We start from the raw sequence: 26,960 nt of genomic DNA on the forward strand, positions 1-26,960 counted from the left end.
TCCTATATTTGAAATAATTAGATTATTGACTAATACATTAGTCAATAATTAGATTATTGACTATTGCATTAATCTAAAAGCAGAAGTTTACTGTTGTGGTTGTCTGAGGTGGAGCTCATTTTGAACTGTTCTATATGGAACTGCAGCTAATGATTATTTTCATTATGGATTAATCTGCTGGCACCTTTGCAACTAACCGACAGTCCCAACCTCAGCATTACTGCAAATAAATTAAAATGCAAAAAATAGTTAAAGGAAACGTGGCAAGTGTCTACATTTGAGAAGATGGAACCATGAAAAATGACTTAAGCTATTATCAAAATGGTTGCTGGGTAGGTTAAAAACATTTTAGAAACTCTTCATGTGTACGTGACTAGCAACGAAAAGAGCTTCTACAAACTTCTACAAAATGTTCAATAGGAGTCAACAAAGGTTTATTAGCTGATAATCCTTTTTATTATCTTTATTAGAAAGTCCAACTCTCACTGCAGGTACAAAAAAAGAGAGCTGGCATAGCAGCAGGGATGAATGCGTCTGACAGGATCAGATAAGAGGAGGAGGAGGAGGAGGAAGATGAAGAAGAAAGCTATACCCCCCTGTTCATAATTACAGAAACAAAATCATTCCTTTTACATTCCTTTATCCCAGAGCTGTACATCGATAGACGAGGCAGAGATCAACATTGATATATTTCATAATACATATATAAAACAAAGAAAATCTCTAATCTCAGAGCAGTGAAAGTTTTCTCCCTTTGTGCTGACAGACATTCAGATGAGCGCAGAGAGGAAGCAGTTCATACCCATTCACAGGAAGACTGACAGGATGTAGCGTTCATGGCTAACAGATGCAAGATTTCGTGTTCTTTTAAATGCTCACTGATTGTCTTCAGTCTGCTCGTTAACGTAGTTAAAACCTCAGGAGAGAAGAGGCACACACGGGTACATGATGAGATCCGCTGCAGAAGGCGAAACACTAAAGACCTGAACCCTGAGCTCTGAGGGCTCAGGTCCAACACTGAGAAGCAACAATAGAGGGCTTTAATACGAGGTGACAGCCTCTGGCGGCCATGTTGGAGGTCATGTGTGATTACTGAGTGCTCTGCTAGAAAAAAGCCTTGAAGAAGACAATTATGTTTTTGAAGAGATTCAAATTTTGTGCTGCGATTAAAGGGCCAGTTCACCCAAATTACAAAAAAAAAAACCCCCAAAAACCTTTAACCCAAACTGTTATCTGCACCTGACTTGTTTTACAGATGAGTCATTTGATAATGATTTCATTCAAAGTCATTCAGTAGTAGGAGTAGTAGTGGTAATATCAATTATGAATATAAAAGTACAAATTACAAAGTCTAAAAGTACTCCATTTCAGGTAAAACTCCTGAATTAAAACTCTAATATAACTAAATTTTATATAAATATACTTAAGGTAGTAAAGGTACTCATTATGCAGAATGGTTCCTTAAAAAGTGCAGGATATTAATGTATTTTATCACTAATGAATACATGTAAGAGCATTTTAATATTGGTGTTATACAATTTAAAATACTTTGTGTACTTAGTAGTATACTACTGTGTCATATCATATGAGTGGACATTTTTATGTATAAAGTGTAACACAAATGTAGTAAAGTATAATAATTACCTTTGTACTTTACTTAAGTACCATTCATCTGACAGCTAGAGTTGTGACTTTTCACATAAATGTGTACATAAAAAATAAGATTTTAGTACTATACTAGTACTATAAACAGCTAAAGTGGTCTCCAACTTTTCTGGTTTGGGACTGTGAGTTGTTGAAGACATGTCCTGCCTGAACTTCTCACATAGGTTCATTCTCAAATACTTCAAACACCTCCGATTTATGTACTTAAAGTATTTAAAACTAGCAGTAAAATGCTGCTTAAAAATTGATAAGTTAGTATTAACCTCTTGATGAGATGCATAGTATGTCTCTTTTCCACAGACTGAATACTTTTAATACCTTAAGGACATTCATGTCTGTACTTTTACTTAAGCAGGATTTGAAGGCAGATGTTTTACTCGTAGTGGAGTACTTTTACATTGTTATATCGGTCATTTTAATTAACAACAATCAACAGTCTGCTGATTTGATTTGACAGTAAGTCCCCAACAACTTTAAGTAATAAACTAGTTGTATACTTTGTTAAGTGATCTGATTTTTGCAGTTTGGGTGAACTTTAATTTCTTCTCTGATGATCCTCCAACATGGCGTTCATACTTACAGGTAGTTTTGAAGCCTGAATACAAGTGGAATGTCTGTAAATGCCTTTGTTCTGCTACACTTTGAGTTACTGAAATTTTTTTTAAAGGTTTTTGCTGCTCACGAACATAAACACGTTAAAGAGTGCATGTGGTAGAAATGAAGCCTCAGGAAGAGTTGAGCTCCAAAAGAAGACGTCAGTGTTTAAAGAAGAATAAAACAAGACTTTTGCAATGGAATGAAAAAAAAAAAATAAACATCCATGCATCGATCAGGTTTTGGAATATAATTGATAAATGCCTCCTGGTGTCCTGCTCACATCCCATCATTCATAACTGTGTGCTTATTATGTTCATCATCCCCTGCTGGAAATATAAAAATGCATTGTCTTGATTCATAGAAACCTGAGTTGCTTGACATCTATATATATTTACAGTTCAGCTCCTGTCTGCTGCACACACAGAGATGATCAGTCGGCTCATAAGGAAGGTCAGAGGCTGATCCGGGTTCAAGTCTTCTCATACCAGTGATTGTTTGCGGAAGCAGGAAGCTCTCTCTCACCGTTTTGCTTTTAGAAGGTGGTCCAACATTAAGTCCTCCAGCAGCCTGTTAGGTAAGCAACTTGTTTCCAGGTAAACACAACATCCTCCTGTTTTGTTCTCTGGGGGAAGAAAAATCAGGATGCTGCCAGCCCCAAAATGGGACTCCTCAAATATGCGCCCGCATTCTCTTGTGTTGGTTGTGGAAATGTCACCCGTCTAGTTGTGTTAAAGTGAATTTAAATTTACTGACAAAAGCTGCACAAGGCAAGACTTCTGGATGAAAATACACCATCATCATTTTCTAATCCACCTCAAAGATGCTTTCCATGTTCTGCCACTTTATTCTTCTTCTCCAATATATTTTGGTAGCCAGTGTTGTACTTTGCACCCAACGTAATTTATCGACAATATTTAGGTATTTCAAATTTGAATTTAAAAAAAGCAAACAGTCAAATCAAAAAAATTATAATGTATTACTACAAACTGTGCTACACACTAAAATAAATCAGTGAGACACGCTGTTGTACTGGTTGATGTGAGGATTTCTTTCACCATTTTTTTTTGGTTTTTTTGCATAAATTAATTTAAGCTCGCAGGTATGGACACCGGTGGGAAATCTGTGTCACATTAAGTACTTCAAGTGCCAGATTAAAGAGTCAAATACAAGAGCAAAGTCTGTCCAGAGGAAAACTTGTTCTGCTTTTAGGTCTGAGTTTGCAGTGTCACTTTGCATCATTTTATTGAAGTGCTTCAACCTTTCAAAAAAAAATTCAGCCTTCTTGATGCCACCTGAGGGCGCCGTAAAATGCAAAGTTGCCTTGTGCAGCTTTTAAAACAACACAGTTTAAAGGTAGAATCTGCTTTGTTCCTGTTCGTTTATGTGCTCAGGCTGTAATTTTCTTGTTTCAATGAGAGTGAATGGGCGAGAAACAAATGACTTTTCTCTCCAACTTTAGATGAAAATAAACACACAAATTCCACGAAAAGGCCAAAACCAACAGTCAGTTGATCCTTCAGTATTATCAAAGCCTGAACTACCTTCGTCCTCTGAGCCACAGAGCTCCATTCTTATTCAAAAACTATTAAAAACACATCAGTGAGGCGCACTGTTGCACTGAGTGATGTGTTCCTTCATTACCATGAACACTCCCACATACACCGTCCTGCTGCCCCAAATACCCACTAAAGCTTAAAATGTGGATTTTTCCCCTTGATTTAATTTGGCCCGTTTTAATTTCTGAGGTGTTTTTGAAGATTTGCGTTTAGTGTGAACCAATGGGCCACAGAAAGGAAGTCATATTGTTATGATGCTTTTTATATGATTTGTTTGCAGTAAGAAAAACATGGAATACTGCCAGTCTTATCCTTCAACTTAATGCAAATAAAACTGATTGATTCGTTTAGGTTTTTGAGACAGATTGGTAAATTCAGAAGCAAACTATTGGATACTCTAAACTTGATCTTCAGGTAAGACAAACCTTTTTCCTTTTTGTTCTTTGTTTTGCCCCTGAATTGTAAAATACTGGGTACAGGAAGTGTGAGATGTACAAAATCATGCTCCTCGGAGACTTTTCTTTTTTTTTCCTTTTTTTTTTTTGTCCTTTCAGGTTTGAGTAAATGCATCAGTTGTCTTTCCCAAGTTTTGACTTGTGTAGTTCTGCAGGTCTACTCTGCTGCTAACATTGATTCACGCCTCGAGTCCTTTCCTGTAGATGCTGTCATCTCAGAGGCTACTTGAGGTTTAAATACAGGATCTACAGCTACGTAGAAAGTAACAACAGTAATAATAAAATGATCCTACCTCTTTAAATGCATACATTAGATTACCATTTTCCTAAGTTCAGATTTCCCCGTTTGAAGTAAATAAATACAGTACTTTTCCTGACGTGCACTCGGGTCTCTGGATCTACAAGGTAGTGCTGATTGTCCAAAGCAAAGACGCCACAGGAGAACTCAGCCTCCATGATGGGAAATGGGTTTTCATGACAGCTCGGTCCAGTCGTTGATCAGTGCTGCTAAAGCTGAGAAATAGCCGGCCATGAGATCCAATCAGAAGAGTCCGTTAAGGTGCAGGGATGGCAAGGGTGGGAGGAGCTGTGATCTTGGCGTTCCTATTTGGCGTTAGCGGTTCCTGGGTCCATCAGTAGTTTGTCCCACCGGACTGGATCACAGAGAGGGGTGTGGGGGTGGGGGGAGGGGGGTCCGGCAGAGGTCAGATCGAGGTCAGAGTTGAGGTGGAGGGGTTAAAGGTCACAGGGCAGTGGAGGTGATCTTCTTCATCCCCCTCCGCTGGGCCAGAGTGGAGCAGCCCACTGGCTCCAGGATTGGAGGAACGTTCCTATTAAGGGCTGAGTAGGTGGCAGCCATTGCACCCTGGAGGGGGGATGCAGAGAGGTGACTGACACCAATTTTTTTTAAAACAAACGAGCTGTACATGATTCTTATGTATTGGATGTTTTCATTAATACCTGACAATGCAGCATAGTGATGGTATGACTGTGAGTCGATATCTAAACCATTCATATTCTTATTGTTCTTTATTCTTATAACTATTTTTGTTCATTCTTTTTAAAGGATGACTATATCTTGGTTAATTCTGCCATGGTAGCACTGTCTACATATAAACAATTAAATTAATAAAAATAAATAAATTGAGCCATCGTATCTGTGGACACTCATGATGAGACATTCTCGGTATTTTTTTTAATAAGGATAAAACTATTGATATCAATAATGGAAATAACTATTAAATATGTCCCTGGTGTGTTTCAGTAGGCACCTTCAGTCAGTCCTTTAGGCTGTTTGAAATGTATTCAGAATAAAAATGAGCAAATAAATACACATAAGCTACGGTCATGTTTATCCGCTCACTTGCCTGCCTCAGGGTGTCTTCACACACAATGAACCTAAACAAAAAGTAAAACAACTATTTTCCTCCCATTAAAATGTACATTGATGTTTGCTTCTGGCGTTTAAGCTGTTATTTTGTAGTGACACTAGATAAATATGGATATTGATATTTGTTCACTGTGTGAACATGTTGCTGAATCTGATGCATATCTGAAGGTTTAGTCACAGAAATCAGCAGCAAAAATTCTTCTTCTGTATTATGAAATCATTTTTTTGAATTTGCATGGAGCATTTATCCCCGGTGTGAACTGGCTTTCAGTCAGCTGCACGCAAATGCAAATGTGATGTCTCCATGACAACTGATACCGAAATGATTCAAGTTTGTGAGTTTCAGTGCAGACAAGCTGAAAGGTCAGAAGAACAGATAGATTAGATTCACCACAGAGACAGCTGGTGTGCGTGTGTGTGAGTGTGTCACCTTGACCAGGTGGGGTGTGTCCTGCCTGTTGAGGGTGTATTTGGGCAGCTGGTCTCTGTGTGTCACCCATGGGTGTCGGAGCACCTGACCTGCCGTCAGCCGCTGGTGAGGATCGACATGCAGCATTTTGGACACCAGATCCTGAGGGGATCAGAGGTCACACATAAGCTCAGAGTCAAAGTACATACTGGACAGTGAAGTGGACCAGAGAAAATAACTCACTCCTTCACATTTCATTTATACAGTACCCATCATATATCCACAAAATATGGCCAACAGCATGTAAAGTAGAGGGCTTGAGATCAGTAAAAGTAAAAGTAAAAGTACTCACTGTGCAGGAAAATGTTTCCTGTTATATCTGATGGTTTTTAGATAAACATTACTGCTGCAGTGATACTGCATTTTACTTGTGCAGATGTTTAAGGTTGAGCTAGTTTTGACACTTTGGCTGGTTTAATCTACAGCAGTTCATCATATTCTATCAGATTGTCATGTGTTTGTAGTGTGACTGCAACGAGTGCAAACCACTTTTCTCTAAAAAGTTTCATGAGCTCAGCTTTGTGTGAAGCTAATTTAAGAGGGTTTTTAAATAGTTTGTTTAGCTTAGGAGAACTTTCTCAACTCATAAAGGATCACCCTTCAGTTTAACATAAACATTCAAAATCAGCACATCTCGACATAACTGGTTCTCACTGGACTGGAAGGATATGAAAAACTGTAATCTGAAAAATAACTAGTCACTAAAGGTATCAGACATATGTAGTGGAGTTAAAAGTAAATTAGCTTTTGAGATATAGTGGAGTAGAAGTATAAAGAAGCAGAAAATGGAAAATATTAAGGACAATAAGATATTATGTTTAATTTACTTCCAAATACACAAAATACGTGTGTATTTACACTGGTTTAGGCTTTATCCTCCTTTTTGCGTGTTTTGTGTGTTGGAAAACACAGTTGGTGTGTGTGTGTGTGTGTGTGTGAGAGAGAGATCCACACCTTAGCCTCAGTAGAGACAGAAGTCCAGTATCCTCCTGTGAGTGCAAACTTCCCGCTGCCGATTCGAGCCAAAATCTCCTCTGGCGTGTCATCTGGACCATTAGCAAATGGAGTGAAACTGGAGAGGGATGAAGGACAGGACAGAGAAGGATGAGATGGAGAAAAGTATGTATACTGAGACAAATTACTTATGAAATAGATTATTTTAATGTCTGTGTAACATTCTTGGACATTTTACTGTTGCACGTAATTCAGAAATACACAGTCATAAATCATAGTGCTAAGACTGCATACATTCATTTTAAATTGCATCTTCCAGCATTATCTGCAGTGAGAACATTCTGTGAAAGGTAATACCCACCCTGTTAGCATTGTGTAGAGCAGGACTCCGAGACTCCAGATGTCACAGGCGGCATCATAACCCTGCCTCTTCAACACCTGCCAGAAACACACACAGCGCCAATCTCATGTGAACAAGCTGTGCATCGCTTCATATTCAGAAACATGTGCTTTCTCTCACGCTGCTGTAACAAAGAACTTCAACACCTTACACCATTCATGGTGACAGCTGCGTACTGTCAAGTACACATTCTGCCATGTTTCCTCACAATGATCCTTCAGTCACACTTGATCTAACTCACTGAAGTGTTTGTTTTAGAGTTATTTTTGTTTGGTTACATGATGATAAGACAGTCACAAACAATTGACTCTGACAAGTAGAAATGGTGACAGAAAACTAAGGCAGCACTGTGTGCTCAGCACACCAGTTTTACAATACATATGCAGCATTTAGCCACCATGGTGAATCAAAATGCTCAATGATATTTTCAAAGAGTTGAGTTAGGAAACAAAAACACTTAGGATATGTCTAACATAACATCTCAATACAACAAGCAAAATCTTTGATTATTCTACTCATGAAAAACAAAGACACTGAAGATGGACAATGGAGACAGTGAGGTACCTCAGGTGCGACAAAGTTGGCTGTGTAACACGGCGTCATGAGCAGACCGTTCTCTGCTCTCAGCTGTTTGGCGAAACCAAAGTCACAGATTCTGATGGACTCGGCGTTCCCGCTCTCGTCCACGTAAAGGATGTTACTGGGTTTCAGATCTCTATGCACCACCTGCAAACCCAACAGAAAAGGTCAAGTCAGACGTCTTTAGAGATTTCAGGATGAAATGTCCCTTCAAAGCAAAGCATCCACATGCCTGCTTAACCTAAATTGTTCTTCTTGTAAAGGTAAAGAAATCTTTCACATCGCCTAACATATCAGTTAAAAGACCTATAGTCCATCTTTCCAACCATCCTCCGTCACTTGAAACTGATTTATAAGAATACAACGTAAGTTTCATTGTGACCTGAAAGCTACACTAATTAGAAGAAGCTGAATAACACCTGAGAAAATACAACAGAGAAAAGCATCATGATGCTTTAACATGCTGTATTTTTACCTGACTTATATCTAAACTGAGTGTAGAAAAGAAAGAAATGTGAAAAACAAAACTTTGCCCTCAACAGGGGTGAGTGTCCAAAGAACTTGTTTTTGTCTCTCTTCTCTTTGTTTTACTTTTCATGAACCAGAAATGATTGAAAACAGGAACGTTTCCCTTTGTGAGCAAACATTACCACCACAAAAGCCCTCAGAGTGACGCACCCCCTGTACGTGCAGATACTCCACAGTCTTGGTGATGGTGTAGAGCACAGCGCTGGCTTCCCTCTCAGAAAAAAACTTCTGTCGCAGGATTTTATCCAGCAGCTCGCCTCCTTTCATCAGCTCTGTCACCAGGAACACTGACCGGCCGTCATCATACACCTACCACATGAAAATAACACAAATAACACTTTATTTAGTCACTCAATTACTCCGTGACTTAATTTATTCAGTCAGCTTAGTCTAATGTAACCACTTCAGACCTGCTAATTTCGGATATTAATTCAATCATTGGTCAATCAAACATGCAGTGCGAGGATGCAACAGTTTCACAGGCGCGTATCAGTCACACAGTTGCAATACATATTAACTTAAAGATGTCGCTAACGTCCAGTCTGAAAAATAAAGTACAAAAGGAGAAAAAAAACCCAGCCAGATTCATCTTATGCAGCGACACCATAGCAATTTATTTAAAAATATTTAAACAAATGCATGAATCATGCCTGTAATGGATTTATATATATATATATATAAAGCATTTTTAATAAAAGGAACTAAACAAAAAAAAAAAAGACATGAATTCAGATATAATTGTCTTTAGTAATTGGAAGTGATTCAAATGAGGGCATTTTCACCCAGCAGCAAGACAATATTACTAATTAAGGGTGAGTCACAGAAAACTAAAAGCAAACTGAATGCATTAGCATCACAGCAGGAAAATCACAGTTTTGTCCACCAGATATTCAGGTCACATGAGTGGTAAGAGAACTAAAAAAAAAAACCAGTGGATTTTCAGAATAAAACAGCTTCTTTAGGTGTCATTATAAATGCACCAGACTGACCACTGAAATTTCCAAACTGTTGTATATATTTCCTGCATTTTCCCAACAGTTTCCTCAAAGCCATATCTCACTGAATGATATCAGTTTAATGTGACTCACATCCTTGAGGGTGATGATGTTGGGATGTTGTCCGTATCTCAGCAGGATCTCCACCTCCTCAGTCGGGTCTCTCTTGGCCTTGTTGATGATCTGTAACAGGGACCAGGGGTGTTTACAGTGTTGGAAAGCTGGACGCAGCCGCAGACTCGGCACATGTTGTGTTGTGTTTTACCTTGACTGCGTATTCCATGCCGGTTCCTTTGTGCACGCAGCGCTTACAGATGGAGTAGGACCCGACACCAATGTCCTCTTTTATCTCGTAGGTGTCTGAGAACTGGGATGTGCTTCTGTGCAGCTGCTATGTGCCAAGACACAAATATCAACACAAATATTACTACTAATAATTAATGATTAAGGGATAAGAAACATCCTAGAAGAACCTGACATTTTTCTGACATATTCCCTGCTGTGTGTGCACTGGGACACATCATCTGTGATATAATCTGGATTTATTGGGTGTCTTTGGTCGATTAACTTCAGCCACCCTTGTATCTGGTCCTCCTTTTCCCTGGCCCATAATGTCCAGCACTGTGAATGCTTTGCAGAGTGAGCGGAGGCCACCTTTTATTTGTACACAGTGAGCTCTCCACCCCCGCCTCCAACACTGCTCTACCAGTAGTGTCTGTTTGCTGCCATTCATTAAATGTGGGGATGTTTACTGGACTTTCACCAACAGAACCACTTAGTCCCTTTCCTTGAAGCCTTTTCTCTGGTAAATGTGTGCATTACAAGCTGACTCTAAAATGCCTGGCACCCACGCCTGATCTGTTTCTTCTTTTTCATAAAATTTGGCTTCAACAAAAGGCGCTTTACATCGTTAGGGATGGTTCTCAAACAGTAACACAAAGATAAGATAAAAAGAGACTTTGCTGATCCCCGAGGGGAAATTCAGTTGTTACAGGCATCATTTAGCAAGACAAGATGCAAAAAAGAACAAAAACAATATCTAAAAAACGCAAGGTTATATTGCTAGTACAGAAAAAATACACAGTTCTACAATAGATTATATACATATATACAATCGAGGTAGAAGGGGGTGGTGGATGATGTTCTATAACTATCATGAATATCATAAAGATTAACCATTTTAGCATCTCCAAGAGGAGTACTGCACTGTCGGGGGAAAAATTTTCAGGTGGGAAAATGAAGTGTCTGACCTTTTGTGTGGAAGTGCAAACAGTAAGACTAAATAAATAATGAGATATAGATATTGTCCTGAGGGTGTAGGTAGTCCTGCAGGAGTGGAAGAATCACAGCAGCAGTCCTAGTATACACTGGTGGAAGGGAGGTCCAGTCTAGAAATACATTCCTTAAATCTACTTGACTCTAAAACAACAAAGCTTTGGCAAATAAAGGTACTTGTTCTTAGTTTATTCTCCTTTCTGCATCATAAATGGTATCCATTAATACAGAGTAAAGATTATGTAGCTTTGGAGATTTTGGGGGGTCGTTGTATCTAACTTGCCCTCTAAAAACCCGTGGGTCTTTGGTTCTGAGCTGAGGTTTCACTCTATGAAACAGGTTATTTTTTGCCTCTGACATGTCTTAAATCATAGTAAGGAAGCATTGGCACCTGAACAATAGTATTGGGAAGTGGTTGCGTATCCTCTTCTGTTATGGCAACAAAACTGAATCCTCTGAAAAGCTGATGGGCGTTGGCACTTGGAGGAACCCCCGGAGAGTCTGAGATACAAACAGAAACAGCTGTTGACAGCTCAACAAAATTTGATTTTATTCTGAATGTAGTTCAGCTCAGTGGTGTAAAGGGGAGGTGGAGTGACATTCAGCACCTCTGGGTGTTTTCGCTGTGAACTCTGGATCAAAATAGAAAGTGTCATCAGGTCGTCCTGCAGCTGGTTTGAAAGGAGGGTAGATCTCTCTGCGGAAGAGTTTCTACAGGGAAGAGGAAATGTGAAAGAGGAAATATTAGAAAACTAACAGGGGCATACTGAGACACACAGTCAAAGACAAAACAATAAAAGTACAGTTAATATTTTATTTGAAGTTTACTGAAAGGAGACACTGACATTCCAGTCAATGGTGCTGAAAAACTGATGCCTCTTGATCTCCTCCACACCATCTGGTCCAGCTCCTACAAATATATCATTACATTTTTCAAAAAAGGTTCAGTGATTCCCTAAAACAGCAGATCACAATAGTTTTTACCAGACAAACAGGAGGAAACAGTGCATGTGTTGGGGACTTCACTGACCAAACACTCCATATTTGCTGCCTAAGTGAATGTCTGGTGCAGCAGGACGGTGTATGTGTGATTGAGTCAAAATAAACTCTGATGTGTGTGTTTATAGTAATGAAGTAACATGTCATCCCGAATCTTGCAACAGTGTGGCTCACTGATGTATTTTTTTATAGATTATAATTGTATTCCATCATGGTGGCTATGGATTTCAGATATAACTTATAAACATCTGAGCATAAATGGACAATTATTTACTATTCTGGCAATGTTTTGGTTGTTCTGTTTTTTTTACTGTTTGCATATATTTGATATGCATGAAATGTAAAATGTATACCTAATCTGTTGGCAGGGTTGCGTTTGAAAAGGTTCCTGAGGAGACTCTGAGCTTCTGAACTCAAAAACTGTGGCATTCCCAACTTGGCCCTGTGAAAACAACAGACAAAATGTGTTGATATGAAAGTAAAAGCCAAGGTTTTATTAAGCAACCAGAATAACTGCAGTGTAAAATGAAAGTATGTGAAAGACTAGATGATAATATGCTACACACACGCACACAGGAAATAAAATGAGCAGTTTGCAGAGTCTGCTCAGCATTTTTCTACCTACAGTGAAATAGAGATGACAGAGGAAGCAGGATGGGTTAATATTAATCACTTCTCCTCCAACCTTATCTTCTTTCACCGTCTCCTCCCTCGCTGTTATGAATTGCTATCAGAACACTTGAGTGCATTTCTCTCTCCTCCCCTTCCTCCTGAGTGCTGCACTTGATCTCCTCTAAAATAAGTCCTTCTCTTTCCCCTGGGCTGACTCGGTGGAGACAGGGAGGAGAGTTTCACGTTGTCTCTCCCATACTTTCTCTCTGTCTCTTCTCGGATGTACAGTAAGCTGTAATAAAAGCTGTTAGGTGGTGATTGGATAGGAGTGTACCAATAGTATAAAGTGTCTCACTTTAGAATCATGGTCATCGTCTCCTTCCGGTCTTTGCCTTGAAACGGCAGCGTTCCCGTCAGCATCTCAAACTGAGACAAAGAACACGACATGTCCACAGTTATAACTTAATACTTTTGCAACACAACTCACATATACAGTATGTTAAGGTTGGATAATGTTTCATTGAACGCTAATTCTGCCCAGTAAATATGAATCATTTCTCAGTTTTATTTCAATAAATCTTTAAACTATTTAGAGTAATGAAAGTCAGGAAATAAAACTCAAAAACTTACTTAATCTCTCATACATATTGTTTTCTGTCGCCAGTATGTACAGTAGTTAGCTAAATGTTTTTATTTTAGGCCCACTGCGTTTCTATTATTTCAGACTTAATTTATTCATAAACTGCGGTAGAGCTGTCAGCTGTGAACACAAACAGCAGGGAGCAGCTTGACAACATCACCTCCCTGCATCCTGTTAACCAGCAGTGAGACAAAATACTAAGCAGCATCCTCTCACCATGAGAACGCCATACGACCACCAGTCGGCGCTATGCGTGTGTCCTCTCCTGTTCACCACCTCAGGTGCCATGTACTCCACTGTCCCACAGAAAGAGTAGGCCTTGTTCTCGTGGTCTATGGACTCCTTACTGAGACCAAAGTCTGAACACACACATACACAGTGTCATGCATCAGTCCAAATGGAAACACATCGAGAGAAATACACACACACACACACACACAGAGCAGGTGTAATATTACGTACCAGTCAGCTTGATGTGTCCGTCCTCATCGAGCAGGATGCTGAAATAACAGAAATTTTATTTTTGTATTCTGAAGTATACGTATGCAGGCAAAAATTTATAATGTAGCGAGACGTTGTGCGTGAGCGTGTGTGTGAGCCTACTTTTCTGGCTTAAGGTCTCTGTAAATGATGCCCAGGCCGTGAAGGTGATCGAGGGCCAGAGCAAGCTCTGCCAGGTAAAACTTCACATCCTCCTCTGTGAACATTACCTACAACCAACACACACACAGACTTAGATTTTTGAGTTGTTGACACAAATTAACACATCAGAAATATCTAACGTAATAGCATATTTTTTCAGTGTGCTGAAGACACACTCTACTATTGACATTATTCAGCTGCATCATGTAAAAACCCTAACATCTGACCATACAAGGCAAGACATTTTAGTATGCCCTGAAATTTTGCCCACAATATTTATTAAAGCACAATTTTATAAATAGTAGACTGTTCAACAGGATCTGCATTGCTTTAATAAACTGCACTCAGTTGGTTTATGAAGCAAAGAACGGTTTATTTCTGATCTGTTGCTCCATTATGAAACCTTCCAGACCTCTCAGATTGTTTGGTTTCAGGTCTGCTTACTGGCCGAACTGAACCTGGAGAAGCAGCATTCAGTAAGTTAGCCCAATTGTAAAGGCCTCCCATTGTGGATAAACTGGAGCAAAAATCACTGCTGAAGAGGAGCTACCTCCTTAGAAAGACGAGTGAAAAGATCTCCTCCTCTGAGGAAGTCCAGGATCAGGTAGAGCTTTCCCTCTGTCTGAAATGCTGAGGAAAGGAAGAGAGAGAAGGAGAAAAAGTTGAAATTGAGAAATGATCTAAAAAGTTCCCTGCTTCCTGAAAATTTCCACTTTGGAAGTCTGTTGCTAAAAGAGGAGTAGTGAGTTCTGATTGGCTGGTGCGCCATTGGTGACTCATCATGGACATCTGTTATTGGCTGACTCACCATAGTGCAGCTTGACGATGAAGGGATGGTTGACCTCCACCAGGATGTCTCTTTCCATCTTTGTCCTGACCCGGTCACGCACTGGAAACACACACACACACGCACACACACACACACACAGAGGGAGAGTGGAAAACTCATAAATCACAAGATAAAGCACCTAGAGAAGAGTCAAAACAAAACAGCCTCCCTTATTTGGTTTCTATTTTGGCCAGAGAGTCTCCCAGATGGCAGTAGAAGAGAGACTGAATCACAGCGAGAGAGAGAGAGAGAGAGAAAATCAGCAACAAGGAATTTAAAAACAAGAAAAGAAAAGGGAACTTAATAAAGTACTAAACTAGAGAAGAGAGAAAGGAGAACACAAAGTAAAGGAGCATGTTGAATTTTTCCCCACCTACAGGTGGTGCAATATTTGATTTGAACATCACTTTTAGAATTTATTTCTCTTCCTCTCTAACTGCACCTCTTTGGCTCTTTGTAGCTCAGTTTGTTCTCATGTTAACGTGTGAAATTCCATTTTGAGTGATGACGACTGAGCAAACACACTCAATCTACTTGTGAAAAATTCACTACCTGAAAAGTATGGATGACTTCATCCACAAAAACTATTTGAGAGCAAAGATGTTCAGCTGACTTCTGAGCTACAAAGGTGCATCTTCACAAACAAAACCACAAGCCGTTATACTGTGATAACACTTAAACATCTCAATTGTCGTAAAATACAAAAGTGTTTCTACATAAATTTCAGCTCTCAGTAGTTACTATTACTTCAAATACAAGTCTTGTAAATTTACTACAACTACGTTTAATACTTAATGGGTTAATTTTTATTGTCCCTTATGATGTCAGCCTGATGGAGCTACATTGGCTCAGTTCATACTACGTTGTGTCATCATTAAACAAATAATGACAATCAGTTATCTCTGCAATGCCTTTTGATACATGCTCTTTAATATTAATTTAAGCACATAAATACTTTGTTCAGCGTGAAACATTTAAACCTGACGAAATAGTGCATTTGTGGGGGACAATTTTCAGGGGATTTATTCACACTAATGAGTATTTGGGGTAGGAGGACGGTGTATGTGGGACTGAAACAAAATGAACTGCAGTGCATGTAATGAAGGAACATGTCACTCAGTGCAACAGTGAGGCTCACTGATGTGTTTTAATAGATTTTGGACAACAATGAAGCCCTGTGGCACAGAGGAAGAAGATACATCAGGCTTTCATACACACACACAGTACTTGTTAGTAGACACATTCACTTTTCATGCCAGAGAAAGTTGTCATCTCTTTTTATACCTTTTAGTGTTGCTTTCTTCAGGACTTTCATGGCGTACAGCTGACCGGCATCTGGCCCTGTAACCTTCCTCACCAGAAACACCTACACACACACACAAAGCAACCAATTAAGTCAATACCCCTATGTAATGTAATGTAGTGTAATTTATGTAATATATGTGAGTGAGCAGTGCAAAGTAAAGTGATTATTCTCCAGTGTGTCTAAATATTAAGAGAACTACCAGAGGGGTGTGTGTGTGTGTGTGTCCATGCTGAATGTAGTGTATATTATGTGTACTCTTTAGCCTGTGTTTGTTTGGGTTAGCTGCACTTTAAAGGTCACACTTATGTAGATTAACAGAAACAGAGCTCAAATGGGAGCCTAATTTTTCATTCATAAAGATGATGAGCAGAAGTGTGAAGGGCCCACTGCCTGCCATCTCCATGGCAACAGACTCTCAAACGCTGACACAAGGGAAACATTACGGGGATTTGAGTTGAAATGAAACCCACTATTAAGCACACACTTAAACCCACTCACACAAGCAATAAACAGACACACACACCTTGCCAAAGGAGCCTTGTCCCAGGACTTTGCGTAACTCAAATTGTCGTGGGTCAGCCTTCTCTGATCCTTCCTTCACATGGTGAGTGATGCTGATCTCCTTGATTGGCACATCATCCTGTAATATACATACAACAGTGTCAAAATCATTACCATCTGAAATTCACACTCTTTAATCTATAGATTTGTCTGTGATGGACGAATCAATAAAGTTTATTGGCTAGTAACTTTTTGGGATGATGACACAGTGAATGACAATCGCAGGGCTGACACACAAAGACATCACACACGCACACCTAGGGGCAACATAGAGTAGCCTGTTAACCTAATGTACATGTTTTTGAAATTGGAAGCCAAAGTACCAAGAGAAAACCAACACAGACACAGGGAGAACATGCAAAATCCACACAGAAGGGCCCAGATCAGGATTTGAACCTGTGACCCTCTTGCTGTGAGGCAACAGTGCTAACTACTGCACCACCCCCACATTTAAATCTCCAAGTGGGGTGACAAAAGTCCTGTTTGGGGATATAATTTATACTTGTAAACAAACATTGCCATCTTGTAGATCATACTGGACCACTGTGGATATCACCTATAAGACTACAGGACTTGGTGAAGGGCATTTTTCACTTTTATCTCTCTCTTTAAATCATTTTTTGGACCAAAATGATGAACTGATTAATCGAGATAATAATCAGCAGATTAGTTGATAATGAAAATAATCCTTAGTTGCAGTATTTCAGACATAGGACATATTTCAGTCACAAGTGTTTAATATATGCATGTAAAAAAACCAAAAAACAAAAACCAATTAAAAAGTCTCTAAATAATATGGAGAACACCCCTAATGTGAGATGTGAGGCCTATCAAATCTGTAAGTTCATGATGGCCTGTATAAAATGGAAGCATGAAAACTTCTACATCCCCTGGATAGTTAACTGGAGTTCAGTGTCATTATCATTTTGATGTAAAGACAAACTCTAATCTCACCTGAAACATTCACAGGTTCACTCTGCACCAGTGTCAACACAGGAAAGAGCCGCGAAGAGCGGCAAAGTATGTTTATTGGAAATATTCATACAGAAAAACTAATGATGCTATTATCAATATACAGTTTCCCACGGCGACGAAATTTATTTATCTACCTTGAATCACTATATTGAAAATAAATTGACAAAAGTATGTGGACACCTGGACATTATGCCCTCATATGAGAGGTCCAAACGAGCTAAAAATCATTCAGTTCAGTCTTTTCTTTTCTTCTGTTACCAGGGACAGACTTTATAATTATGCAAGGCAGACAACTAGGAGGGACTCCTTTTGACATAAGTTATACTCAAAGCTGTGATAATTCATATCTTTGCAACAATGCATCAAATGTCGATGTGAAAACAATGTGACAATTGCTCGTGCAGTCAAATCACTAAATCTGCCTCTCTGCTTCTCCCTAGAATATCGTCATATGCTGTTGCATTGAGTTCCCTTCATTCAAACGATGAAACCAAACCAGGAGAAACAGATCAAAATACGTAAAAGTATGTGTTCAATGTACAAGTGTGTCCACATACTTTTATTCACATACAATCATTTGATCATCTCATGAAAGGAAGGGTTGAACATCACTGATAGTGAGAGGTCAAGTGCAGCAGCTGTTTGAACTTTAGCCATTACAGACTCAGACAGAACAACATCTAGACCCTCAGTGGATGCATTTATATACAGTTTCTCTCTGCTATACCAAAGGAAAGCAACCACAGCAGAATGGACCAAGTTCAGGCATGTTGTCTGGGTATTATTTTTTAAAGAAATTATGGGGAACGCAATATAAAAAAAGGAGTGGGCAAGATCAGGTAAATCCACAAGTGAACCATAAAAACATCCTGAGAGCGATGCTATCAGTGTGAAAACGTTTTCCTGTCCAGTCTTCTTCACATCTCTGTGAATCACACAACAGGTTGAACAGGATTCCCAAATGTTCGTCATCCGATCAGTGGGAAATTACAACACACAGTTTCATACTGGACACCCACACACACACACACACACACACACACATGGATGCACAGCACAGTTGTCATGGAGCCACCCCCGATACCTGCTTCCCGCAGTAGTTGAGCGACTAATGATACCATACTGTGCGACTGTGTGTGTGCTTGTGTGTGTGTCTGTGCTTGTGTGTGTAAGAGTGTATACCCAGAGACTTCGAACTCTTCCTAGCTTGCTCTTGCTTTGTGTACACAGGATATTTATGCAATAAACAGGTAAACACATCCAGGCTGTACTGTCTCCTGTCATACTCCTCTCTATCCTATCCCTGCTTTCCCATCATCCTCTCTACTGTACACCCCCTAATCCATCTTCTTTCTCTGTTGTCTGCCCCTTTCCTGTCACTTCTTTTGATTTACGCCCTCCTTCCTCCATACCTGTAGCTCCCAGGTGGGTGAAAGGTTAGCTGCTGGGTGTCCCAGTGCATTATGGGTCCTGAAGTCCCGACTGCGGCTGAGGCTCTGTGGTGCTAACATGCTCCTGTGCATCGACTGCCAGGCTACAGGATGGAGCCGCCTTCTGCCAGTGCCTGTCACTTCTTCCTCTCTTTTTCTCCTCTCTCTCTCTCTCTCTCCCTCTTTCTCTCTCCCTCAGAGAAATCCTCGCCACCCTCCCTCCCCACTTCCTCGCCTTTTCTATCTCTATATGAACCGTTCTCACCTCTTCTCTCTGGTTTGCGCCTCTCTCTTCTCTTCTATCTTCCTTATTCCTCATGAGAAAAGGTCATAAACTGGAACCGGGGGTGGATGAAGTGGTGGAGAAACTATTCAGATACTAAGTTAAATAGTTTTTACTTTACTTTTAATTAGTAGTATCTCACAATAAAATACTATGTTACAAGTACAGCCTTTGAAAATTTACTTAAGTAAAAGTATGGAAGTGTTAAGAGTAAAATATACTCAAAATATGAAAAGTACTTATAATGCAGTGTGCTACTTTGTTAAACAGCACACTCTGCCTATCAAATAATCTATAAAATGTATTTGATCAAGTTTGGTGAAAATTTTAATCAAAGATTTCACTAATTATGACCGCTGATGGGCAAAGGTAATGCATTTAGCATTATGTTGCTTCTAGATTTATTATTGTGTTAAAAAAAGTTGAGCGTTTTGGCTTGTTTTGTTAAATGAAAAAAAGGGTCTTGTAGAAAAAGATTTTAATATTTCATATTTTAAGTCTCAAAAAAGCATCAATTTGGCATTTGAGCTGAAAATGAGGTATTATCCCAGCTCTACGCTCAGCCACACATATGCACACAAACATGAGAGCTACACTGCATGTTATCAGCGCTAAGTGTGGAACATCACATTGCCGTATGTAAATGAGATTCCACATACTGACTGAGTGGATCGCACATGAAGCCACAGAACACAACTCAATGCTGAGAGGCACAAACAGCTGATAAACCAACAAAAACTTGGATGCTGCTTACTGTCGGCCAAAATAGATTGTCAAATGTTTGAAAAGCTGAGGAGTTTCAGAATGTTGACATTTCAAGTGTGTGTGCCTGTGTGTGTGTGTGTGTGTGTGTGTGTGTGTGTGTGTGTGTGTGTGTGTGAGTCAGAACACAGATGGAGCATCTGAGCCGAAGCGACAGGATGCTCATGTCGCACCTCTTAATCACAGGATTAAAACTGCAAACCCTGCACCTGTGCTCTGAACACACACACACACACACACACACACACACACACACATACACACACCTGCATGTGCCCACCCACACACACTTTACCTGCCTTTTTAACCTGTCATTGTTATTTTTTTTTCCATCTCAGCTGTGCGCAGAAGCACACAAACCGAAAACACAAATACATATAGAACTTGTCTGATGACTATTAAAGTACATTTGTGTCTCACACACATAAAAAATAAGAACAATGCCACTGGTGGTAAATTTAAGCTGTTAGCCTTCTTTGCAGCTATGAAAAGCTATCACATTGATTTCTGGTTGTGAGATTTGGATTTGTCAATAAACGGCAATCCCGGTGTCCTCAATGGACAATGAAGAAAGCAGTTGAGCTTTTACGTTTCTCCTTGAGCTGGTCCTTAAGCTGCTTTAAAAAAGGACTCCAGAACCAGTACTAAATGAACCTTTGAGAGTAACTTTTATTGGCAAATATTTTCTACACTTTTAATTCTATCTTATTTTGTGCTGCCAAATAAAATATCCAGGTTACAATGATATAGAACAGAGTAAAGCAGCAAATCCTGCAAGTTCAGAAAGTGGAAGTTATGTTTAACATAAAATCACCATCCACAAAATTTAAGCTATTGACTTTGTCAATACCAAACTGGTAAACCTCTCTGATGTCAAATAGTTTATTAAAACTAAGCCATCTGAGCCAAAATAGATGAAAAAAGTCCTTGTGTTGTTAATCTGTTGGAGGCTTTATCAGTTTTTTCTTTTTAATACTTCATTCAGTTCATCAGCGTACCTGGCTAAAATAAACACCCTGGAAGTTTAAATCTGACTTGTGACCTCTGCCTGTTTTTTTGTTTGTTTTTAGCACCCACCTCAGTTTGTTTTTGTGTAGTGAGATCTATAGCGTTAACATCACATAAGTCAGGAAAACAAGATTTATTTCTGTCACAACCGTATCCAGTTACTCCTTCCACCTTTTTGTAAAGACTGATTTTAATCCTCATCATAAAAGAGATGGCAGTCATTCTCCTGAAATTTTCACCCTGATTTACTGACGAGATGAGTTACTAGAACAAACGATGCCCTCATAAATAGTGGGGTTAACAGCCATCAGTACCTCAGCTGAAGAGGACGCAGCACAGCAGTCCTGCAACACTTCACATCATGCGTCCACTATCAGATCTAATTAAGAGGTCTCATGAGCAGAGTGAATCAGTATGATGTTGTTACAATGCTCTGCACACAGCAGCAGACCCCCCAATGGACACATTACAGCCATTATATCAAATTAACATAAACTCTGCACACATTTTTAACCCCCGGTGAGACACGGAAAACAACACAAGTTGGTGTGTGTGTCTGGCTGCAGGAGATTTTTTTTAAATGCAGAACAGGGGCAGCACATTTAGTCATATTGGTTGTAGTATACTGAGCCTACAGACACATGGCAGGAAAACTGACTGTGCTTACTTACTGGAGTCCATCCTCACCAACATGAACACAAACTGAACCCCAGCTGGTGCTGTCGAGGAAAGATGAAACTCCAGATTTCTTACAGCCAACTTTCAAGAGGGTGTTTGATTATGGTGACTGGTAAAGAATATAATCACAAGTGACTTTGTCAATACCAACCGGTCCAATCCTCCAGTCCACTACAGTAGTGTCTGTTCAATGGCGGATATCTTAGGACACGTCAGGGTGAGAGAGAATGAGGGTGGTTGTAACATGAATCCCCCAACTCCTGTCACTGCCCACCTACACATATACACACACACACACACACACTTACAAGTGGCTTTTCTATATACATTAATGTGTTGTCAGTTTGGACAACGCTGTCTTTTCCTATGCAGTCTCCTGATTTAGTACACGATTGAATTTGCTATTTTTCAGCACAAACATTAAAAAAATATATCATGGTAAAAAGGGCAAATTTCTGTCTGCGTGCCATCTGGTTTCTGAAATAGCACCACACCATCAGCTGATCTCACAAACATAAACACCTACCACTGATCCGAGCTGAGATCCAACTCAAACAGCTCAATGGCATGAAGCTGAAGATCCTTTTTGCTACTTCCTGGTCTGATGCCAGAACTGCTCATCCCAGCAAGAAAAGTCATCACTATAAACCCTGTTCACACCAGCTAAATCTCTACTGATATTTATCCGAACTCAAAGGTGACACGAGTGTCCTCAAATAGAAATTTCCAAACAGCTTCAACAGCAAAACTCAGAAAGTGTTTTAGCCATTTTACCAAATGGGTCAGAAACCCAAAATACATTTATCTCATTATCAGTTACTATGTTGTACATTTTGACTGCCATTAGAGCAGTATACTGTACACACACAGAAAAACTACCCGGAGATGACCTGAGCAGATGCACCAAAAGTAAACTGACACACTCAGGACTACTCACAGCCATACTGGGGAGTGCTGGTCCACAACAGCCTAAAATTGTCCCATCATTTTTCCTGTTTGACACTCCTGGTCGCTGCCAGTGGCTGCCATCAAATGTCTGGGCTGGTTGCTGGCGGCTGCCGTCTGCCCCAGCGAGCAGCAGAAGGCGTCGGAGCGCCTTAAGCCGACTCCTCAGCGCCCTGATGAGACCTGTTACAGTGCACATGAACGCCGGCTTGGCCTCTGCCTCACAGTTTGTCATCTCTAAGGGAACTGAGAAGCTGAGAGTTGTTGTCTGGAGCAACAGTGTGGTAGTGAATGACTTGGACTGGGACATGCAAACATGTATATGAGTCAGTGTGAGGGGATACCCAGAGGAAGAGGGGGGGCAGATCCAAATCGGGATGGGAAGTGGGATCTCCCCCTACTCCTCCCCCCTTCTCCACTAACATACAGCTGTAACCTTCCACCCAGTGTTTCCGTCAGGTGTCCTGGAGATCCCCATTTACTCCACACTCGCATAACTCACTGACCAATGACTAAATACCACAAGGAAAAAAACTCCCACTTCTATTTTCACATACACTCACTCAGGTTTTCAGAACAACTTTCCAAAGGCAATTTTTCATCAAAAATGAGAGATGTAATATGTCAACTGAATGTGTGATAAAACGGCTTTAATTGCTACTTGCTAAAGAATACTGATTTCAGGGTTGCAATTTACAGCTATATTAATTTTCCATTAAATGATTTTTCTTTAACTACAGAATTCCACAAAAGAGTGAAAAATGTGGTTCAAAGCCCAGAGATATTAAATTTACAAGAAAACTGAAAAAACAGAAATTCCACACATTTCAGAAGCTCAAACCAGATCATTTCTACTTCATAAAAGACTTCAATGACAGTCATTATTATTAACAGTTGTCAGTTTCTGTAGTGGTCAAAAGGCTCCCTGTATTTATCATAAGATCACGTAAATAAAACCATATTACTGACACTCAAAATCTATGGCTGATTTTTGATTACACTGTATCACTATATCACCATTAGTTTTAGAGGATTTTCTCGTTTTTTTTGTATCTCTGCAACAACAAAACATACCCATACTAAAGACACACAGTGGTACAGACCTATGCATATAAAACCCAAGTTGACGCACACATGACAAATAGTGACGCACAAACATACGCAAGTCAAATATCCTCAAAAGCTGCAGCCAACAAACTGAAACCCTCTCCAAGGGTCCAACACACTTAAACACAGACACAATGTGGAAGTACACTCCCCACCCAAAATCCTCCACCTGTCACAACACCCGCCCCCCCACCCCGCTAACACAAACACAATGTACACAATGCCAGTGAGGACCGTCAACAGGATGTGTGATATTTCTTGGATTACCTCCACCTGTTGTCGCCTGTGCACTGGTTCCACACACACATACACGCCAGTGAGGGCAAAAGTAAGGTGGACTGGACCGTACACACAGATAAAAAATAAAGCTTATAGTAAACTACTGACTAATCGATATTTTGTATACTGAATCAAAAGGTTACATGTAGGAAAGGTGTCACTCCTAGATAAAAAGACAGAGAGAACTAGCACTAACTCTGCAGCGCTAATGAGTACTTTGTTTCTTTTAACTATTAGCTTTTATGCCACACATTTACTGTCAACAAAAAGATCTGATAACCATACAGCACACTCGGTAAACTCAGAAACAAAATGATAAGGGAACCAGCTGCATGTCATGGGGACACAGTATGCAGAAAATTAAAATGTCTTTGTGGTGAAACAGTTCCAGACCTTGGTTAAGACTGGTTAAAAAAGTGTTTTGTTTTTTATGTGATTCAGATTTATAGTTTAACTATTACACCTCTGGAAGAAAAAAAAACCCCAACACACCCAGGGAACTACCAACTAGTCATTTAGAGGCATGTAGAGGCAGAGTCATTTTCTAGAATCTAGGGCAACCTAGAGGGCACTTCATCACGTTTTCTTGCACATTAGACCATCACAAAGAGCAATTTATTATGATTTCTGTACTGTAGGGGCATGTAAGAGGACACCTTGGTACTAGCTGGTGAGGAAAGTGGAACATTTAGCAGTTTAAGAGCCTCAAGAGTTGGTGGAGACCAAAACTATAAGGAGAGTGAATACTGGACATCCACCAGCATTTCAACATGGTTAAGTTATTGTATAAGGCACTAGACTCTATTTATGCATCACAGAGTATGTACATTGATTAATGGAACACAGAGTTTGGCTTGAAAAGAAAGGATACTTGGCAGCAACAGTTCATTGCAAAGATGGTTAGCAAGTGTCAGAGAATGTGACACTGTGTGTGAGATAGAGAGAGGAAATGAGAAAAAAGTGACGCCACATTTCCAGCATCATGTATCCTGTATTAACTCTGCTAATAAAAATAGATGCAAGTGAGACTTTGGTAATAATACCAACCAGACTGTTGTTATGTATTCTTATCCCTATAGTCTGTGTGTGTGTGTGTGTGTGTGTGTGTGTGTGTGAGGGAGGGAGGGAGAGAGAGTGAGAGAGAGAGAGATTGAAACTGCTGGTTCCTTTAAAATCCTGGTTATCTAAAGCTTTTTTTTACTGTTGCTCTCAGTGTGCATCACTGTGGGTAAGAGCATCAACTAAACACCCCAAAGTCAATGCAATGTAAGTGTGTGCGTGTGTTCTCCATGGCAGCAGCTATGACGGACTGAGCGAACGGGATGCCATTCCAGACAATCTGCACCCCCTAAGCCTGTTACGCAATCAAATTAACAGGCCGGATGGCCACCACACACACACACATGCACACTCATACATACAGGCACACGCATATACACTCAGGATTTGTCAGGTTAGAGGCACAAAGTGCATTTCCGCTGGCCTTGCCCAGGGATCAAATAACACACACACAAAGGCACAAAGCTAATAGTCCCCTGTCAAAGATCAGAGACTTGGTTCAGCAATAAAATGTTATTATGAAGATATTTAAAATTATCTGACTGTGCCAAACATTTCAAACTCTCCATACAACAGTTAAATATTAGAGTTCATGAGCTCTCTCTCTCTCTCTCTCTCTCTCTCACACACACACACACACACACACAGAGAGAGATAGAGAGAGAGATTGTTGCTTATGAATAGTGACGGCCACCATCACTGAACAGAAGAAAAGAGCTCCACCTACAGAAATTCAAACCACATCAACAGAGAATTCGAAGAAAGAAGACGTCAGACACGCCTACACTGTTTGACAGGTGGTCTCTGGGAAGTGTAGTCCACTGATTCACAGACTGAACAGAAAGAATAACACATCCTGCAGAAATGTTAATAACTAGAGCATTATTTTTAATAATGACCGGACCTGTTGGCCTGGTGCTCAGGTGTCTTTCATTCAGATTTCATCAACTTCAATTGGTCTTACATTTTCTGCTCATTCTCTGTGTGACACCGGTATATGCATTTTCACATTACAGTGACACCATTTCATGCAAAATCTCTAATGGTTGGCCAAAGTAATTTTTTGTATGCTTTTTTTTTTGCTTTTTTTCTCTTCATCTCACCACATTGCACTTTCATTCAGTTCAAAACTTCCCAAAGATTTAACATGTTTTCAAATGAACTTCTCACAATGTGAGGTGGGTGGAAAAGACATACGTGAGCATAACAAAACAGAGATGAGAGAATGGTATCTATCTGGGAGATAAAAGACCGAAAGAAAATTAAAATGAAGAGGAAAAGAAACTGTAGGAGGATAAGCGAGAAAGAGGCGGATATGATTTACAGCAGAGGCCAAACTTTATAACAGAGAGAGAAGGAGAGAACATTAAGTATAGATGAGGAGGAGCAGAGGGAGGACATCATCATTTATTCAGGAGCTGGCAAAACAAGATCCTCAATCACAGCTCTGCACACACACACACACACAGTAGCAGCAGATGAAGGTGTGTGTGTCCTTCATTCTGCTGTTAACTGATCTATCAAGAAGTTCACAGAGGTAAAAACAGAGTCAGAAAATTGAGATGAAATAGCTAAGTGAGGTGGAAGTGGATGATTTTTGGTGTGGAAATTAAAGACCTAACCTTAGGAGAATGACAGTTGTTCAATTTTTAGGTTTCGTTCTCATGTACATGTAGAGACAGAGAGAGAGAGAGAGACAGAGAAGGAGAGAGAGACGGAGAGAGAGAGATGGAGAGAGAGAGAGAGAGACAGACAGAGAGAGAGAGAGATGGAGAGACAGAAAAGAGAGACGGAGAGACAGAGAAAGAGATGGAGAGAGACAGAGAGGCGAGGAAGAGTATGAGGAAGCAGGGTTCAAACACACTTAGAAAGTACAGCCACTATGCAGGGACTCATCCATCCATCCTTTCCTTTTTCTCTCTTTCCATCAGTCTCTTCTCTCTTTGTCTCCACGTCTTTCTCTCCATTTACCCCCCCCCCCC

At 40.0% G+C, this 26,960-nt stretch overlaps 1 protein-coding gene across 3 annotated transcripts in view; it reads right to left on the minus strand.

Moving 5' to 3' along the window:
• Positions 1-433: 433 nt before the first annotated feature.
• Positions 434-26,960, minus strand: part of rps6ka3b (ribosomal protein S6 kinase, polypeptide 3b) — a 40,761-nt gene continuing 14,234 nt past the window's right edge. For 2 of the 3 annotated variants that reach the window (XM_046370922.1, XM_046370919.1), the window contains exons 3-22: positions 16,415-16,531; positions 15,870-15,951; positions 14,565-14,645; positions 14,307-14,386; positions 13,718-13,824; positions 13,577-13,614; positions 13,331-13,473; positions 12,830-12,900; positions 12,216-12,304; positions 11,709-11,773; positions 11,472-11,574; positions 11,255-11,364; positions 9,854-9,979; positions 9,682-9,771; positions 8,744-8,902; positions 8,051-8,212; positions 7,448-7,524; positions 7,087-7,204; positions 6,094-6,234; positions 434-5,138 (exon numbers count right to left, since the gene is read on the minus strand). In XM_046370922.1, coding sequence (XP_046226878.1) covers positions 5,016-5,138; positions 6,094-6,234; positions 7,087-7,204; positions 7,448-7,524; positions 8,051-8,212; positions 8,744-8,902; positions 9,682-9,771; positions 9,854-9,979; positions 11,255-11,364; positions 11,472-11,574; positions 11,709-11,773; positions 12,216-12,304; positions 12,830-12,900; positions 13,331-13,473; positions 13,577-13,614; positions 13,718-13,824; positions 14,307-14,386; positions 14,565-14,645; positions 15,870-15,951; positions 16,415-16,531 — 2,082 coding nt within the window. In that variant the 3' untranslated portion in view covers positions 434-5,015. The remainder of the gene's footprint in view (positions 5,139-6,093; positions 6,235-7,086; positions 7,205-7,447; positions 7,525-8,050; positions 8,213-8,743; positions 8,903-9,681; positions 9,772-9,853; positions 9,980-11,254; positions 11,365-11,471; positions 11,575-11,708; positions 11,774-12,215; positions 12,305-12,829; positions 12,901-13,330; positions 13,474-13,576; positions 13,615-13,717; positions 13,825-14,306; positions 14,387-14,564; positions 14,646-15,869; positions 15,952-16,414; positions 16,532-26,960) is intronic. The other variant, XM_046370921.1, reaches the window with a different exon arrangement.

This window comes from Scatophagus argus, chromosome 18 (assembly GCF_020382885.2).
Source record: "Scatophagus argus isolate fScaArg1 chromosome 18, fScaArg1.pri, whole genome shotgun sequence".
NCBI classification, from domain to species: Eukaryota; Metazoa; Chordata; class Actinopteri; family Scatophagidae; genus Scatophagus; species Scatophagus argus.